Raw genomic sequence first — 17,897 nt, 5'->3', positions numbered from 1 at the left:
ACAGTAGCTTTTTCTGCGAAAGAAATACAGCACCATGCTAAGGATACAAAAAGACCTTACTATTTCTAAACACAGCAAGAGAAATCTTTCCATTTTAAGACTGAAAACTGCATCCACCAGCTATATATTTTATTATTTCTAAACTTCAAAACGTTTGCTCCCTCCCTTCATCTAAAGATCATAGGATCTGGCCATTCTGATTTCTGACTCCCTTCTGACACTCCTAATCAACTCTGCCCGTTGTTTTACAGGGTGAGACAAAGCTGTCAGCTTCTCCCACTGTCACTGCCTAGCAGGCCGTCTGGTCCCGTGCGGACTTCTCTGCAGCAGCCCATTCGCGAGCTCCAGAGCAGCATTCCCGTCCAGCTCGCGTCCCCTCCCCTGTTCCGGGTCTGCCCTGTGACTCCAGAAAAGCTGCACGTGCAGCTCGTGGTAGAAACTCCCAGGCATATCTGCGCAAATCTGAGAACCCCTCTTTACTTGCTTTAGTGCTTTATTCATAAGAGAAAAGCCAAAATTCTCAGGCCAGCCCCACCTCAGACACGCTTACGTCCTCGCTGCCCTCCCTCCCAGGCTATTAGTGCTGCCTTGAAAACTGCCATGGAAACCTCCTCCTGGGCGCCTTCTTCCCGTGCGTCCTTCACTGACCAGCCTCCACGCACTGCTGGGATCTCAGCTGATCGCTGCTCGCTCTGGTGCTGGCTCAGGCCCTGTGCCCGCGAACCCGACACCTCGCCTCGCCCCCGGGGCCCGGCCTTGGTCAGTCACAATCTGTGACCCGAGGGGACAGTTAGGTCCGTGGGCACATTACGCCTGGCTGGCACACCATGGCTCCCAGGCGCTCAGCATAGGTGCACTAACACAGTGGGGACATTGGCACGGCACCCAGAACCCAGCAACCCGTCAACAAGGACGGTTTTTCCCGGTTTAAACACAACTTGAAGGATCAGTCGCACACACACAAAGGGTGCAGCTTCTATAGCCGGCCGCCTGAAGGGCTCCCCCTGGAGTTGTGCAGCCAGGGCAGCACCACGCCCTCGGGTCACTTCCTTCCCATGATGGCAGTCCCCCCAGGCATCTCACACGTCTCTTCTTTCCACCAAGCTCCTCTTCTGGGCGCCAGGACCACCGACCCCTCTGGCCACGTCACCGTCAGCTCACTGGGTAAGGAGGGGAGGCAGAGAAGTGACCTGGTACTCATGGGACCAACGACCAGCCAGGCGCGTCGCCCAGGTGCGAACTCGGGATCTCGGACGACCTGTGCTGTGCCCCATGCCCCCAGCTCCGCTGCATGATCGTGAGCCAATGACACAGAGCGCCCCTCGCTGAAACTCTCTATCATCCGGGCGCAGCGGCCAAGCACAGACCAGAAGCAGGAAGAAAGATTACTCGAGGCCAGAGTAGGTCCGGTGGGAAACTATTCAGAATTTATCTGCAGTCAGTGTTCATGTGGCCAAGGGTGAATTAAATGGAGCTCTGACCAACTATGACAGCTGATCTGACCCCTTAATATTGAAAATACAGCCCGAGCATATCATTTATATTTTGACATCATAAACCCTGAGGTTTGTAATTATTCATTTTTTAATAATTTATATTCCTTTTTATCAATTAAAAAGTTCTGAAATTTTTAGCAGCAAACCCTACTAAACTAATACACGTTTATTGTGCACACACACATAGTTAGAAATCATCCCTAGCAGCCCAAGCTAAAAACAAAAGGATAAAACCTGAGAAGTCAACCAGGGGATACACTGCTTACTTCTGAGACCTGATACAGGGTAGGAATAACTAACATCTCAACATGAGAAAAATCCTTCCATGATACCAATATCAAGCGATAGTTTCTTTTCTCCTTTTCTCCAAAGATTTATTTCCATCTGACCATGTGAAATTGATGTAATTGCCAATTAGAGACCCGCACAATTATTTTGCCAATCAATTTATATTTCTACTTAACAAGCCTGACAGCAACTTTTAAAAGAAACATTATGAAATATTCTTCAATTAAGTAAAGAATTATTTAACAGATAAATATTCTTAATGGGGCTCTCTTGCGGTTTTAAATAAGCCGTGCACTTGATTGACCTCACAGGTTTGTTTGGCACAACCGTAATTTTTACAAATGAGATAGAATGGAGGGATCATAAAGAAGGAATTAATCACAGACCCATCGGTGTTTCAGTCACATGAGAGCTCTTTATTCGTATTAGTTAAGTTGGAGAATGAACTGGCTATTACTACCATAAAATATACTCAGGTCTTCAAGATGTCTGTGGGGCAGTTTTTTCTGCTGGACTCTTGTGGGTCACTGTGCGGACGGTGACCACTGCGGAGGGAAGCCCACGCTCCGAGACGTGCTACGGCACGTGTTCCAGGTACACGGAACACCTACCGGGATCACTGTTTAGAGCTAGATTTTATATCATTAGCAGTCTTAAGGTGATGATAGTTAATGTCCCAGACACTGGAAAACCAGCTTTCGTACGAGGTTCCCCAAACAGGTAACACTTCTCAGTATAGAGCACACGCTGCCTGGAAAAATCAGGGAGGGGGTCTCCATGTGAACAGGACTCGATTCAGTATTTACTGGGCGCTTACATGTGCCAGGCCCGGGGGTACAAAGCTCAGTCCCCCGTTTTTCAAGGACCTTAGTCCAGGGAAGGGGCATAGGGCATCCCTGGTGGTTGGGTAAGGAGAAGCTGGCTCCATGGGGGCTTCATCCACAGGGGATGCTGGGAGCACTCCAGGGAAAGGGACCCTTCTGGAGGTCGGTCACTCCAGAATGCTGCCACCGTCCCGCCACAGAGATCACCCAGTGATACCAAATTTCAGTGCGTTCAACTGAACGCACCGAAGACATCCTCATGCTGGTTGTAGAAGGAGGGCTCACAGCACAGAGCTTGGTGGGAAGGCAGCGGCTGTGCCCACAGCAAAGGGTGACTTTTACATGGATAATAAAAGTGATTCAATTATATCAGCGATGTAATACTAAGGAAAGGCCAGGTGATGTTTAGATCCTACAATTCTATACAGAGAGCTTTTTAGAAAATATTTTCTTACTGAAAGTTCTAAAGGCCATTTAGTTCACAAACCTAAAATTCTTTTCTCCCAGCAAAACTATTTTTTAATGCAATTGTGATGAGTAGGGCTCTCAGGACACAATAACTGCTTTATACCAGAATAACAATGGCTAAAATTTATTGAATACTTACTATGGGCCCATTATGGCTCTAAGTGCTCAAACAACTCTTTTATCTTACTTGTGAAATACAACAAAGTCAACGCATATGACAAAACATGCACTGGCAAAGCATTATGAACAAAAATGAAAATAATTCAACATCAAAATGTCCTATATGGGTAGCTTCCTAGAACACATTACTTACCAAGGGATTTGGATTAGAGGGGGAATATTTTATAGCTCCCCATGGCCATTTCCAAACTCTCTTTATTCCAGTATCTAGTGGAAATCATTCCAGAGACTCATGCCACCAGGTCTGATGGCCCACTCTCCCACCTGGTTGCTGTTACCTCCTACTCTTACTAGGACGGCTATGAAACGACCCTTTAGGACAGATGCAGGCATGACTTCTCTGCTTCCTAGCTGTGCTCGTGAGCACGTACTGAATTTCTTTCAGCCGTGGTTTCCTCTCTGGAAAATGGGGATCATAGTAATTCTGATTTCCTAGGGCTGTTGTTAAGATTAAATAAGGTCACACGTAATCTGCACTTAGCAAAGTCCCACTGCCCGCAGCGCTCCTGCGACCATGTGTGGGATGCATGGGTGTGCTTGAAGGCAGACAGATCAGCGCGGAACTCGGTGCGATAAAGTGGCTGGAGAAACCATAAGAAACCGAAACAGTCTAGTGATCCTGAGAACCAAGTGGTCTGAGACTCTCCAGTGGGCAGACCGAGGGTCTGGGGTCGCTGACAGTTAATCAGGAGTAAGCAGGGGCTGCCTACGGCATGGGAAACTCAGATTTCACCATGCTGAGCAGAAAATTTACATTATTATTCTCACACTTGCATGTAAACTTAAATAATAAAACTAAATGTCTCTTGATGAAGGCAAATTTTCGGAGAATAAAACCTACCTCATGACTTAGAAAAAGTACCATAAGTAACAGTTTAAAAAGTAGCGTCTGTATTACATGAAAAATGGAGCAACACTGAATCTCTTAATTTAGCAAAGTACCTTTCAAGCCAGCCATCTACTCAGCAAACGTCGGAGCAGCTACTAAAAGCTTAGCAAGGATTCTGAATTCCTCGGAAGGGCTGCTGGAAACCTGTAGGAACATCCCGCCCCACAGGCGAAGCCAAGGACCTGAAGCACCTCCAGGACGGAGCGGTCACTGAGGACAGGCAGTCCTCGTCACTCTGGGAAATTTCCTTCCGCAAGCTTGGTACCAATCACCAAATCCTCCGGTGATGGGAAACAAATTTCAACCTTCTTTAAAACAAGTATGGGCACAGAGGGGAAAACCAAAAGACCAGCACAGCACAACAGGAAATCTTTATAAAGAGTCTAACTGCTTTTATTACAAGGGTGCAAGGCAGCATTTTATCCAACACTCACCAACAGCAGACCGGCATCTTCTATAAAACAGTTCCAGAAAGTTCAAACAGGAAAATGAAAAGATACATTATCTGTAATGATTCTCGTACAACAGTGTTTAGTGTTGAAACTTCATGTCACTCCAATTAAGTGTAATCATTTTCTAGCAAACATGTGGCAAAAAAAGTTTGCTGTTTTATTTTGTTTGCCTACAGACATATCAGAACATGCCTCACAATTAAAAACGTTTTTTACAGCACTCCAGGACACCAATATCTATTCGTGCTTAGGTCAGCCAGTTGTACCAAATACCAGAAAATACAAAATGATAGGAAATATAAACATCAATTTGTATTTCAAGTTTATAACATTTTATTTACAAAAATAGGCCGGGAGGAAAAGGGTTTGCAGCCCCATATTCTTTCCTGGGGAGACTATTTTGTGTCATCTTCTGGGTTTTTTTCCTAACAATTTTTAAAGTCACAGGTGAATTCCTCTAGAATTCAATTCGCCAACTAGAAGCTGGGGAGGCGAGGAGGGGGGGAGGCGAGGAGGGGAGGGGTTTTTTGGCGGGCGGGGAGGAGGTGGCGTGGAGGGAAGGGCCGTCGGACAGCGGGCACACGGATGGCGTGCACTGAACTGCCTCATGCACTCGGCGACGCAAGCACGCTTCTCGACATCAACACCAAATGCCACTATGTACAGGAGCTGCGGTCTTGTCCGGGCCCCGACGGCACCTGCTCACCAGCACGACGCGACCGGGTGACCGTGTCGAGGCAGACACTAAGACATGACTCCGAAGACGGGGTTGTGGCGGCAGATGCTGGGGCCATACTCCTCGTAGTCCTTCTTGGTGTGACACACCTGGAAGAACTCGGGCTGGAAGGGCAGCAGTTAGAGGGGATCTAGAGACCTTCCCGAAAGGAGGTCAGAGTCCTACACCGTGATGCAAGCCAGAGACTCTCCTGACCCAACACCCCACTCCTTAGCCAGACCCCTGTGGGAAGGTCTGCACCCCTCTGAGGCCTGAGCTACGAACCAGGACTTTATTTCATTTCTTTAAAATGTATTTGGCCTCTACTTAGGACCAACTACATGCTCACCCTAAATTAGCAGTTTACTAGCTATTCACAAATTTGAGAAGAAAAAGGAATAATTACTTGAAAAAGTCACTGGAATTAATGATTAAAGCAAGACGTCTGAGGTTATTTCTGGATTTCACTTACCCATATTACCTGTAACCCCTAATTAGCAAGGATTAGCTGTGCAATTGAAATTACCTCTAAGACATTTTTCATATCTCCCGGAACTAAAAGTGCCACACACAGTTCAACCTTCACAGGACAACCTCATTCAAACTCAACAAAGAACGCAGACATGAAAACACCGAGCAGTCTAGACGAGGACTTACCGTTGAGGCAAGCATGGAACCGCCGAACCACACGGCGTAGCGCTGCATGTGATGTGTTATCACCTGAACCTCCACAGGCTTCGGCTGGAAAGGAGAGTAACGTGGGGTCACTCGCCAGGGCAGACGATGGGTCACCTGATAACCTCGCAGCGGACAAGAGCACAGCTCCGCTCCGACTGCCAACCAACACGGGGCCTCCTCCCAATTGATGGCACGAGGCCCATCCCTTCCATTCAAGTCCCTCTGCAGTGGCATCAGCCACACGTGGCCTCTGAATGGAAGGGTCTGAGCTGCTCCCACTGCCAAATCCACCCAGTCCCCAGCCCCCAGCCCCCAGCTCCCATGCAGGCCGTACAGAGAACAGAGCAAGCCAGTCAAGGACAGGTTATCACTCAACGCTATACGCAATTTTAAACAGTATAAAATCCAAGCAACTAACTGAACCAATTTTGTTTTACTAAACAAATTAGATGTTTTAGCATCGTGGAGCTAATTCCAAGTAACACTGAGTGTCCCAAAATTACTGTGAGACCCTGTGCCAAGAGTGTGATTCTGCTAGGTTAAAGGGTGTGTGTCTGCTCCCATGTACCCCACACCAGAGCCCAGGCCTGCTTGGAAGCCCAGGGACCACCACCAGCTCATTGAGAACGATTACCTCAGAGGAACACACATGGGAACTCCCTGCTGCTGTTAGTTATCTTAGTTTAATGAGAACGTGGCCAGAGGATATGAAAGACCCTCACTGCAAACGGGTCCCCTCTCCCTGGATGCTGGTCGTCACACAACAGGCCTCATCTCTCGCAAGACAGAGAAACCGCCAGCAGACGTGGTCGGCGTGGGCGCCAAGGGGCGGCTGCCAGCTCAGCGGCCATCAGCCTTAGCTACACTCTTGGAGGGAGTTCAGGCAGCACATCTGCGAATGTAACCTCACAGTGCAGCTGAGAAACTGATGCAAACCTGTTCCTACTCCAGGCCCCTGCCACCCGTCCGTGGGAGGGGGAGTGGCCGTGGTGAGCGTGGCCTGGGAGGGAGGGAGAGCAGCCAGACTAGCGCGCCCGTCCTGCTCCCTACCTTGATCCGGCCTCCGCTGAGCTCTTCGCTGAGTCTCAGTCTGGCATCTACCACTCGTTTCAGATCTCTCTGCAGTCGACGTCCAAAGTCCCTGAACATCGTCGAGCCTCCTGAAAGAACGACATTCTAAAAGACACAAAGCAGAGGGGTTTCCTTTGATGAAATCAGCCACCCACACCGTCCTGGTAACCCGCCCCACTGCTCCTGTGAACAACCCACGTGGGAAGACAGGAGTCGAAGCAAAGTCAATGCTATCAAAAAGCGTATGTCTTGGGGCGCCTGGGTGGCACAGCGGTTGAGCGTCTGCCTTCGGCTCAGGGCGTGATCCTGGTGTTGTGGGATCGAGCCCCACATCGGGCTCCTCTGCTGTGAGCCTGCTTCTTCCTCTCCCACTCCCCCTGCTTGTGTTCCCTCTCTCGCTGGCTGTCTCTATCTCTGTCGAATAAATAAATAAAATCTTTAAAAAAAAAAAAAAAGCGTATGTCTTGCTCCTGCGTTGTAAACTCTGCCTCTCAGTATTTTCCTCAACGATAACCAAGCAAAAACAGAAATTCTGCTCCACGCGCTCCCTTGACAATGAGAGAGCCTCACAAGGACCAGGAGGCCAAAATACACTCTGAACCAACAAACTGACCTGCTAGAACAATCTAAGGCCAAAGTAACAGTGGATCTTCAGCTATTTTGCCTTAATAATTCCTGGGGGGAGTCTTTCCATGAATACTTGAACCCTTTTAGAAGGGTGAGGCCAGGAAGGAAGGCTGCCTCTGGGGGCTACCGGGAGGAAGGGGACACGGTGCTGCCACTCGCCTCCACCACTCACATTCCGCTCGGTGGCCAACAGAAGCCTGTGTGTGGAAGGCGGAGGAAGGGGAGCTTTACCAAATCTCCCATCGGGTTTGATGAGAGACAAACGCTGCTCTTTCAGGCCATAGGATATTACTTAGGACAATGACTGCGAAAGTAGCTATATCCTGGTAACTTTTTTATAGAAAATATCACTTGAGAAAACTGCATAGAAGGACAATAAAGCACCCTTCCTGGAGCCCGAAAACCCTACTTCAAGACCTGTAGGGACGTGAAGGTGTGGGATCCACCCCTGCTCTTCCCAGTCCCGGAGTGATTGCAGGGCTCCTCCAGTAAGCTCTACCCAACAGTCAACCCCTCGCCACATGGAAAAGAAGGGGGAAGCGCACCTTCCTGTCCCTGCTGGCCCAGCTCACAGGTGACATGACGTGACCTCACAATACCCCTTTCCTGACTCCTGCTGCCCTCGGGAAAGGTTGCCCGCACCAAGCAGAGAGAGGCTGTTCTTTCTTGTGAACTCTCAGAACAGCCACCCCAGCACCCATGTAGACTTGGGACGAGATAGGTGAGAGCAGAGACAGGAGGAAAAGAAGGGGCGAGGAGAGGCCACTGGTGATCCTGTCTCCTACCTGGGATCCACGCCAATTCTCTGCAGAGAGTAATGTCACCTTCATGACCTATCAGCAGACTGCCAGTCAAGCAGGACGCGCCCTCCAGTCGCTGGGGTGAAGAGAACTGCCAGAGGCTGAGGCTTTCAGCGGGCCTCAGCTGGGGACGTCCAGGGGAAGCCATCAGCAAGCGGCCACCAAACTGAACTAACATTTTCTGAAAACCTTCAAAAGTCTCACGTACGACCTGCTTTTAAGAGAGGATCTGCAGGCGCCTTGGTGGCTTAGTGGGTTAAGCGTCTGACTCCCGATTTCAGCTCAGATCATGATCTCAGGGTCATGAGCTCCAGACCCCGCCGGACTCCACACTCAGCCAGGGGTCTGCTTGAGATTTTCTATCTCCCTCCCCCTTTGCTCTTCCCTCCCCAGTTCACGCACGCACACATTCTCTCTCTCTCTCCCTCTCAAATAAATAAGCCTTTCAAAAGGGGGGGAGTCTGGGCTTGGCCTTTAAGGCTAGCAATGAGGGGGGATTCTGATTTAAGACGTCCATGGCCCTTCCTAATGGGAGAAACACTATGGGAGCCCGGAGCTCTGAGCAACACCACGGTGCTCCCTCATCCCCCCTTCTTCCAACCTTCTACTGAAAGGAAAACAACACTGCACACTGCAGGCCCCCTGAGCAGGGAACCCCTCCTTAGAGAGCATCTAAGAATAAACACATCAGATGAAGTGCGGCTGAAAGGTCTCTGCCACCAGAATCGTGCGCACACAGCCAGTCCGCACCTGTGCACTTCAATACGCGCCAACTTGTTTGCTCTCAGAAAAGTGTGGGCTCAATCCCCAGGAAGCCCAGCCAGCTGCCTCTGCCATTGCTTGAGGGGCAATCTTCTATTGACGCCCCCCCCACACACACACACACAGACCGTCAGGCACCTGTCTGTTCTCGACAAGTTGCAAACCCAGATCTTTCAAGCAACATCCTGTCCCAGGATCAGTGTCATGAATAATCAGTGCTGCGCTCTGTCTCCTTGGGGAGAACTGTCCCAGAAACAACAGGAGAGGGTCTGGTTCCTCTCAGAGTCAAGGGGCCATTCACCACAGCCGCAGCTACGGACACACGGAACTGGGGGTCAGCCTGGGTACTGACGCCCGTGCATGACACCACCAAGAGATGAGACCTGCAGGACCAAATGCCTGACAGACCAGAGGGCAGTCCTAAACAGAGTAAAACCCATCTCCTTTCAGAGAGGTGTTGTCACCTGGGGACACAAACTATGTATCTGTTTGCTGTGAAGAATCACAACTTAAAAGCATTCTTAATATTTTGGTCATCATGTCCTGGCTACTGGTCCTGCTTTCTAAATGCTGGTCAGACCGGCCAACTGTTTTCTAGAACAAAAGACCTTGGCTTATATCAAGGAAGAATTCAGCAGGAGCTGGGGGGGGGGGGGGGGCACAAGGACAACACCTGCCTAAAATCTGACATTTCTAAGAGTGCTTTTACTGACATGCCTTATTTTCAGTTTTTTGCTATTGCTTTTCACTTATTTTGATTTCTTAAATCCCACCACAGACAACTCCTCTAAAACCTTTCCAGGCTAAGATGACCTCAGCCTTGCTCTCTGGTGTGGAACTTGAAGCAACCACAAGTCAGGCGGTGCCCCGCGGGTTCCTGAGGAAGCCCGGGTCTGTCCGGGAGCGCCCCGCTGGCCCATCTCAGTGTGGGGAAGCGGGCCACAGCGGCCAGTTCCTTGAAAGTCACAGGAAGACTCTGTCTGCTTATTCTGCCCTTAAATGACTGTCCTTAAAAGATATGGAATGGCTTTTAACAGAAAACCCAATACTATCAACTCAGAATTTTCTGCTGCCCAATCCCAAAACTGGGTGGTGATGATTTTGATGGATAATCTGAAGGGCATGTGGTGCGTTCATGCTTCTAAGTGATCTCAGTGTCATTACTACATCAAAACGGGCCATCAGAGAGTTACCTGTGTGCTCAGTGTCCTCTTGGTATCCACCCAAAGGACTATTAATCTAAGCTCCCTGCCCTCAGCACAGGCCAGCAGACAGAGCAGTGAGAAATTCGCTGCCTCTTGGAGAGATGGGTGGAGAAGGTACTCTTAGTGAAGGTCTAAAGAAACAGCTTCTCCTCGGTCCCGGTGTCAGGAAAAGCAGGGCCTCTCAGGAAAACTCACTGGTTTAGATCACGTGTCTCAGAGGCCCTGTGACTCCCATCACAGATTAAGCCTTCCCTCTCTCCTCCGGTTCTAGGCCTTTCCTAAATGGCTGGATAGAACCGTGCTGTGCTCCGCTCTGTCCTCGTTTTGCCCTTCTGTGTCTCTCGGCTGCCCCTGTTCTCCCTCGCCCGGACTGCTCCTACATGGGATGTATTTTCCCGACTGCCTCAAACTGCCTCCCGACTGCACACACTAAAGGGTGGGCAGGTAGAGAGGGGCAAGTTTCTAGGGGCAGACAAATAGGAAAGCTGAAACACATTAGGACTGGCTTCAGACAAAACAGGGCAAATGGCTAAATGAGACAGGAGCCTATGCAAGAATGCTCAGTCTTCATTCTGAATTCCTTCTTTCCATCCTTCCTTCCCTGCACAACAAACCTCGACAGCCGGGAGTCTGCCGTGATCACCAGTGAACCCCCTCCTCCCTTGCCAAGACAAGACCTCTAGAGCCCCAGAGACCAGAGACTGTAACTGGGTGCTCCAAGTTCATTCACAGGCTGGAAGAAAATGTCCGAATCCCAGAAATCTAGAGATTCCCAAAGGGGCCCGAGAGATCTGAAAAAAGTTAGAAAATATATGAACTGAAATTTTAAAACACAACTTTCTATCACTGTGGGCACTTACATTTTAAAAAGTTAGTATTTTAAATCTCCTAAAAGCATTTTCAAGTTGTTCAATTCAGACTTTTCTCTAAAAAGGACCTGTTTGTTTCTTGCATAAGAAAGAAATCGCTCTGTGACCGAATCTCTATCATCACCTGACAGGTGCCCAGGAAGGTCAAGCCGAGGCAAAGCTGTGTTTGCTCCTGAACTGGCAGTAATTTGGCTCTGGAAGGAGGGTCCCCGCACCGTTGGCGGAACTGCCCCCAGGGGCCTGCTCACCACCATTAAGGAGAGCTAGTACACGCACCCGCCCAACAGGCCCCCGAGAAAGAAAGGAGTCATCTGAGGGGCAGGCATCCACCTCAGGAGAATCTATAAGGCAAGGTCACGCCCGATGACAGGTGAAAGACAAACAACCCTCTTCCACTGCCCTGCCTGCTATCCAGAATTATTTCGTCCTCATCGTGAGATGAATATGAGCTCAAAATCACAGGCTGGAGCTCCAACCACACCATTGTTATACTCCGTCTAGGTCAGCACAGTTAATATAGTCAAAGACAGTGAACTTGGACACTATGTGACACAGGGAGACCTGAAGAAAATACCAGCATGAATACTGGCAAGATTCAAGATAGCCCTACCCATTTAGAAGATTCTGGAGAGGTCAGAAAGTTTAGAGAACAATGCCATAAGCTCAGAAAATACTCAGCAAATGAGAGGAATGTGAAACAGGGCAGACAGCAAAACAGCAGAACTGTTTAGGGGTGGTCTGAATCCAGGTTGTACTGAGATTTACTTACATAGAATATACTGTGTGTAATTAAACTTCACTACATGACTAGAGATGAAGAAAAGTGAATCCCTGAACTAAGCCCTGAACTAAGCCAATTAAGACGCTCAGAGGGACAAGTGATGAGATAAAACACCAATGGGTCCCCCCTGTGGACAAGATGGCTCTCATTGACCACGGTAAATGGACAAGGTAGCTCTCACTGACCACGGTAAGTGGACAAGAAGGCTCTCACTGACCACGGTAAGTGGACAAGATGGCGCTCGTTGACCACAGTAAGTGGACAAGATGGCTCTCGTTGACCACGGTAAGTGGACAAGATGGCTCTCGTTGACCACGGCAAGTGGACAAGATGGCGCTCGTTGACCACGGTAAGTGGACAAGATGGCTTTTATTGACCATGATAAATGGACAGATGGCTCTCACTGACCATGGTAAGTGGACAAGATGGCTCTCATTGACCACTGCAAACAGACAAGATGGGTCTCATTGACCATGATAAATGGACAAGATGGCTTTCATTGACCATTGTAAGCGGACAGGATGGCTCTCACTGACCGTGGTAAGTGGACAAGATGGTTCTTATTGGCCATCATTAAGTGGACAAGGTAGCTCTCACTGTCCATTGCAAGTGGACAAAATGGCTCTACTGACCATGGTAAATGGATAGGATAGCTCTCACTGACCAGGTCAACTAAGCATCACCTTATGAGAACTTACTGGCTGTACTGATTTCATTCTAAATCCTTTCCCATTTCTGCCCTAGAACAGACATCTGTATCTGGCAGATTATACAGCTTCTTCTGTTGATTTTGTTGTAGCAGAAAATAGATCAAATACAAAACAGTACTTGGTAAAACAAAGCTGGGCTGACATTAAGTCCTTGGAGTGATGCCTGAATTTAAGTGATCCCATCTTCCTGACTAAGACATACACAGGGATCTTGTGCACAGGGCTCTGAATAATTTTAAATCACTCACATCAACCAAACTAGGTACTTAAAGATACTGTAAGAAATAGAAACTATCAACAGAAAATTTCAAACAGGCCAGTTTACCCAAAAGAACTCAGAGCTGGATTTCAGAGACTGAGAATTTGCAACATAAGCCATCATCATAAAATACTTAAAAATTGAATAGATTACATCTAAAATGGCCATTTATTTTTCAAGTAAATTTCTATTTACATTTCGAACAAGGTAAGCACAGTAACCTAGCTTTCTAAAAAAATCACCATAATGGCTATTTTATTTTTTTAATAATAATATTTTTATTATACTATGTTAGTCACCAAACAGTACATCCCCAGTTTTTCATGTAAAGTTCCATGATTCATTACTTGCGTATAACACCCAGTGCACCATGCAATACGTGCCCTCCTTAATACCCATCTCCAGCCTATCTCATCCCTCCCCACCGATAGCTAAATCATGGAAGGAACCAAGATGCCCTTCAACAGGTGACTAGATTAAGAAGATGTGGTCCATATATACAATGGAATATTACTCAGCCATCAAAAAGAACGATTTCTCAACATTTGCTGAAACATGGATGGGACTGGAGGAGATAATGCTAAGTGAAATAAGTCAAGCAGAGAAAGACAGTTATCATATGGTTTCACTCATTTATGGAACATAAGAAGTAGGAAGATCGGTAGGACAAGAAAGGGAAGAAGAAAGGGGGGTTAAACAGAAGGGGGAATGAACCATGAGAGACTATGGACTCTGGGAAACAAACTGAGGGCTTCGGGCTATTTTAATACGTTTAATCCTACTTTTTTGGAAAAGGCAAATATGAACAAGTTGATGTGTGGATTTTTTTTTAACATTTTATTTGAAAAGAAAAAACTTTCCACTTGGAAATAAGTAATTTCAAGGTAGCGGAAGTGGTACACACCCTTTATTCAGATTCACCTGCTTTGAACACATCTGCTCCATCGTTCGCACTCTCCACACACACACACACACACACTCTTTAATCATTTGAGAGTAAATTATATGCATCATGGTCCTTTATTCCTAAAAACTTCAGAGTGTATCTATTAAAAACGGACATTCTCTTATGTTACCTCAGCACAACTGTCAATTTCGTGAACGCGCATGAACACAAAACTTTTATCCCATCTATTATCCCTATTCCAGTTTTGTCACTTGACCTATTAATACTCTTTATAGCATTTTTATCCCTCCAGTCCAGGATCCGGTCTAGGGTTATTGCAATTATTTGTCATATCTCTGTAATGGATTTTTTAATTAAGAAATAATTCACCCGAGTATAAACATGAATGTTCATTATGAAACTTTAGAACACTGCGAGATCTTGAGCTGCCTTCAGAGAAATAATATGTAAAATCCATTTTCTCATTCATGCAATAAAAATGCCACTGTATATATGTAGCCAAATGATTTTAGACAAAGTTGCTAAGGTCCTCAACAGGGAGGAAAGAGTCTTTTTCAACAAAACACTAGAATAACTGATATCCACGGGAGGATGCAGACACTCACTACTGTCCTTCATATACACACTGTAACTCAAAATGGATCAGACTTGAATATAAAGCTAGAACTACAGAATCTCTAGAAAAAAAATTTTAATCTTCATGACTTTGATATTGGCAAAAAAATTCTTTGATGGCACATAAAAAAAGTATTAACCATAAAAGATAAAAATGTGTAAACTGGACATCATAAAATGAAGAACTTCTGTCCTTCAAAAGATAGCACTGAGAGGGGTGCCTGGCTGGCTCCGTGAGCAAAGCATGTGGCTCCTGATCTCGGGTCGTGAGATCGAGCCCCACGCTGGGGGCAGAGAAGACTTAAAAACAAACAAACAAGCAAGCAAAAGATACCACTAAGAAAATGAAAAGACAAGCCAGAGACTAGGAAAAAATATCTGCAATATATATATATATATATNTTACAACTCAATAAAACAAACCAAAAGAAAAAATAGGCAAAAAGCTTAGACATTTCACAAAAGAAGGTACACAAATGACCGATAAGTACGTGAAAAGACAGTCAACAGCATCTGTAATCAGGATCATGCTGATTAAATCCATCACACGGGAAGTTCAAGTGAAGACGGGAACAGACGGCACAAGCACCCTGGGGAAAGTCTGCTGGTCTTTATAAAGTTAAACATACACTTACCAAATGACAAAGCAATTGCTCTCCCGGGTATTTGCCCAAGGGAAATAAGGCATATATCCACAGACTTGTACCCAGATGTTCAGAGCAGGCTTTTGTGGTAACCAAAACCTTAGAAACCAGCCAAATGCTGTACCAGTGGGGGGAAGATCCACTGTGGGACATCATACAGCAGGTGCTAACTGGCACAAAAAGGAACAAACTGGGCTACCCCGCAGGTCCAAAGCACGAACTGAGTGCAGGGAACAGGACACACCGCATGACTCCACGTGCGTGCAGCCCAGGAAGTCAGGTCTGACGTGCAGTGACAGAGAGCAGGTGCGTGCTCTCCATCAGCTGGTGCTGAGGGACAGGGACGGCCGGAGAGAGGACAGGGACCGTGTACAGGCGACGGTCACGTTCTCTATCTTAACTGTGGTGCCAATTCCTTGGCTATGCAGACTTGTCCAATGTCCTCACACTGTACTTAATGGATTTGCTATACTGTAAGAAAATTATACCTCGGAGTGGAATTTTTACAAACGGCAATGCAACAGAAGGCTATGGTGAATGGAGGCAACCCCGGCACCGAGCCGCGCGGCGGGAAGAAGCCGGAGGGGCCCATGGTCTCCAGGTCTTCCTGCGTTACGTACTCTGCCCATGTAAGGAAGGAAGCACAGGACCAAACCAAGTGCACTAAATCCTGAACTCCTCCCAGGGGCTGCTGTGCACAGCAGAACACAAGCCCCGCGACCCAGGCCCTCCCTGAGAGCGAGCTCCAGTCCTCACCCCAGTTCCAAGCCTTGCTTGGAGCTGAGAAATTCTAATGTGACCCAGTAATCTCAACAGACTTATGGAGGAACAACCCTTGACCTCAACCCACTCGCCCACAAGTAACTGCCCCCCGTTCTTCCGCCTCTGAACACAGAGCTATTGTCCTGAACCCCGCTCGGATGCCTCCCCACTAGCAAGCAGCTTCCTTCACACGGACACACGGCACAGCAGCCCCAGGGGGAAGGTCTGCAGTGCCTGGACCAGGTCACAGGTCTGGCTCTCATGTTCGGCTCCTGCCCGGGCTTCTGAGCACCACAGCTACCAGGGACACGTGTGTCCAGCTACCTGGAGCACACACGTGACACAATTGGCGGGTCCCGGAGCCTGGCAACAACGTGGAGTCAGGAACCTCTCTGTGTACTCCCAGATGCCCGCCGGGGCCTGACACCCACCCACAGCACGCCTCACGCGGACCCTGCTGCAGCTCCTTCCCCGCCCCCGTGGCCCCGCAGAGGTTCTCAGCGGACGGACAGGGAGCCTGCCAGGTGGGATGGAGGGCGATACAGTTTTAAAAGGAAGATACACCTACTGTTTATACTGCATACAGCAGAAAGCCAGGCTCTATGAAATCCTCCTGCCTGAAAGGACTACGGGACAAGAGCAAAGAAAGAACTAGAAGACAGCATTCTAAAAGATGAGCAAAATGGACTGGGGGTATGCTGTTCTCCTGACGAGGCATTTCAAGCTCTTCCCAGCCTGAGCCCCAACCCCTGCCCCACTCCACCAGCGCCAGAAATGATGGTCCCAGCTCACGCGCCCTTCGACTGGTTTGAGACTCAAGGGCAAATCATCTCCACCTCTCTGGACTTCAACTTCCCCACCTGTACCATAGCATAAGCACATAGCCCACAGGGCTTTAAGGAAACGGAAGTAAGTGACGTGTGAGCAGTGTCCGGCCCGGGCTGGCATTCAGAGCACAGGCGCACTCTCATTCACACCTCCCAACACTGGTGGGCCCGCCACCACCTCCACCACACTCAGGACTGAGCAGGGCACGCCCACCCACACCCCCACTCTCCGTCTACACTCTCTGCACCCCATCACGCAGCACAGGGCATGGCAAGCAGTGGGTCCTCAACAAATGTTTGTGGGTGAGTGGAGGGCCCAAAGGTGAAGCCTGTTTGCTTTACTGAACTCTGAAATGAAGGGGGAAAGGGAAGTAAAAGGACTCCAGCAAGGAATTCAGGAACCACACATAGGTAACCATCTCTACTAAGTCCTTGAACCTCAGTAATCTCACGCTTCTCCCTCGGGCACAGGTTCTCAATCAGGGACGAGTCTGCCCCCACGGGGCATTCAGAGTTGTCTGCAGATGTGTGTGACAGTCAGGAACGGGGTGGCGGGGTGCTCCTGGCACCCAGTGGGTACACGCCGCGCGTGCCGCTAACCTCTCACCGTGCACAGGGCAGCCCCCACAGAAGAGGACCATCTGTCCCAAATGCCCACGGCACCAAGGCGAAGAAACTTCGCTCCGGTGTTAAGCAATAAAACCAAGGAGACCTGCGCAGCAGCAAAGCCAAGGGGCACCAGGGGAGGGGCGCCCCACTCTGCAGCTGAGCCCAGGTATACAACAAGCCCCAAAGAGCAGCTGCTGCAAAGGGAGAGCAGAGGAAACTAGGAAAATCCCTGAGAACTTGAAAAACAGAAAAGTCGATCAGCTGGCGCCCACATGGGTCCTGAAGATCCGTCAACCTGGCCTGGATGTGGGGGCATCTAGAACACCGCCGGCCGTCATTTACCGGAACGTGGTAATGCTGCTTACTCCACGCCTGGCGCTGGTGAAAGCACTTCCACGTCCCACCTCACGGATCTTCCCAACAAACAGGGCTGCTTTCTAACTAGTGTCTCAAGGGCAG

General features: G+C 48.5%; 1 protein-coding gene across 5 annotated transcripts in view; it reads right to left on the bottom strand.

The window, feature by feature from the left end:
- Positions 1 to 4,522: 4,522 nt before the first annotated feature.
- Positions 4,523 to 17,897, bottom strand: part of ACTR3B (actin related protein 3B) — a 48,463-nt gene continuing 35,088 nt past the window's right edge. For all 5 annotated transcript variants that reach the window (XM_034639859.1, XM_034639881.1, XM_034639876.1 and 2 more), the window contains 3 exons: positions 7,041 to 7,166; positions 5,970 to 6,053; positions 4,523 to 5,437 (listed from right to left, as the gene is read on the bottom strand). In XM_034639859.1, the coding sequence (XP_034495750.1) occupies positions 5,238 to 5,437; positions 5,970 to 6,053; positions 7,041 to 7,166 (410 nt within the window). In that variant the 3' untranslated portion in view covers positions 4,523 to 5,237. The remainder of the gene's footprint in view (positions 5,438 to 5,969; positions 6,054 to 7,040; positions 7,167 to 17,897) is intronic.

This window comes from Ailuropoda melanoleuca, chromosome 1 (genome assembly GCF_002007445.2).
Source record: "Ailuropoda melanoleuca isolate Jingjing chromosome 1, ASM200744v2, whole genome shotgun sequence".
Lineage (NCBI taxonomy): Eukaryota > Metazoa > Chordata > Mammalia > Carnivora > Ursidae > Ailuropoda > Ailuropoda melanoleuca.
The sequence above is the reverse complement of the archived record's forward strand: the minus strand, read 5'-3'. Positions and strand labels throughout refer to the sequence as shown.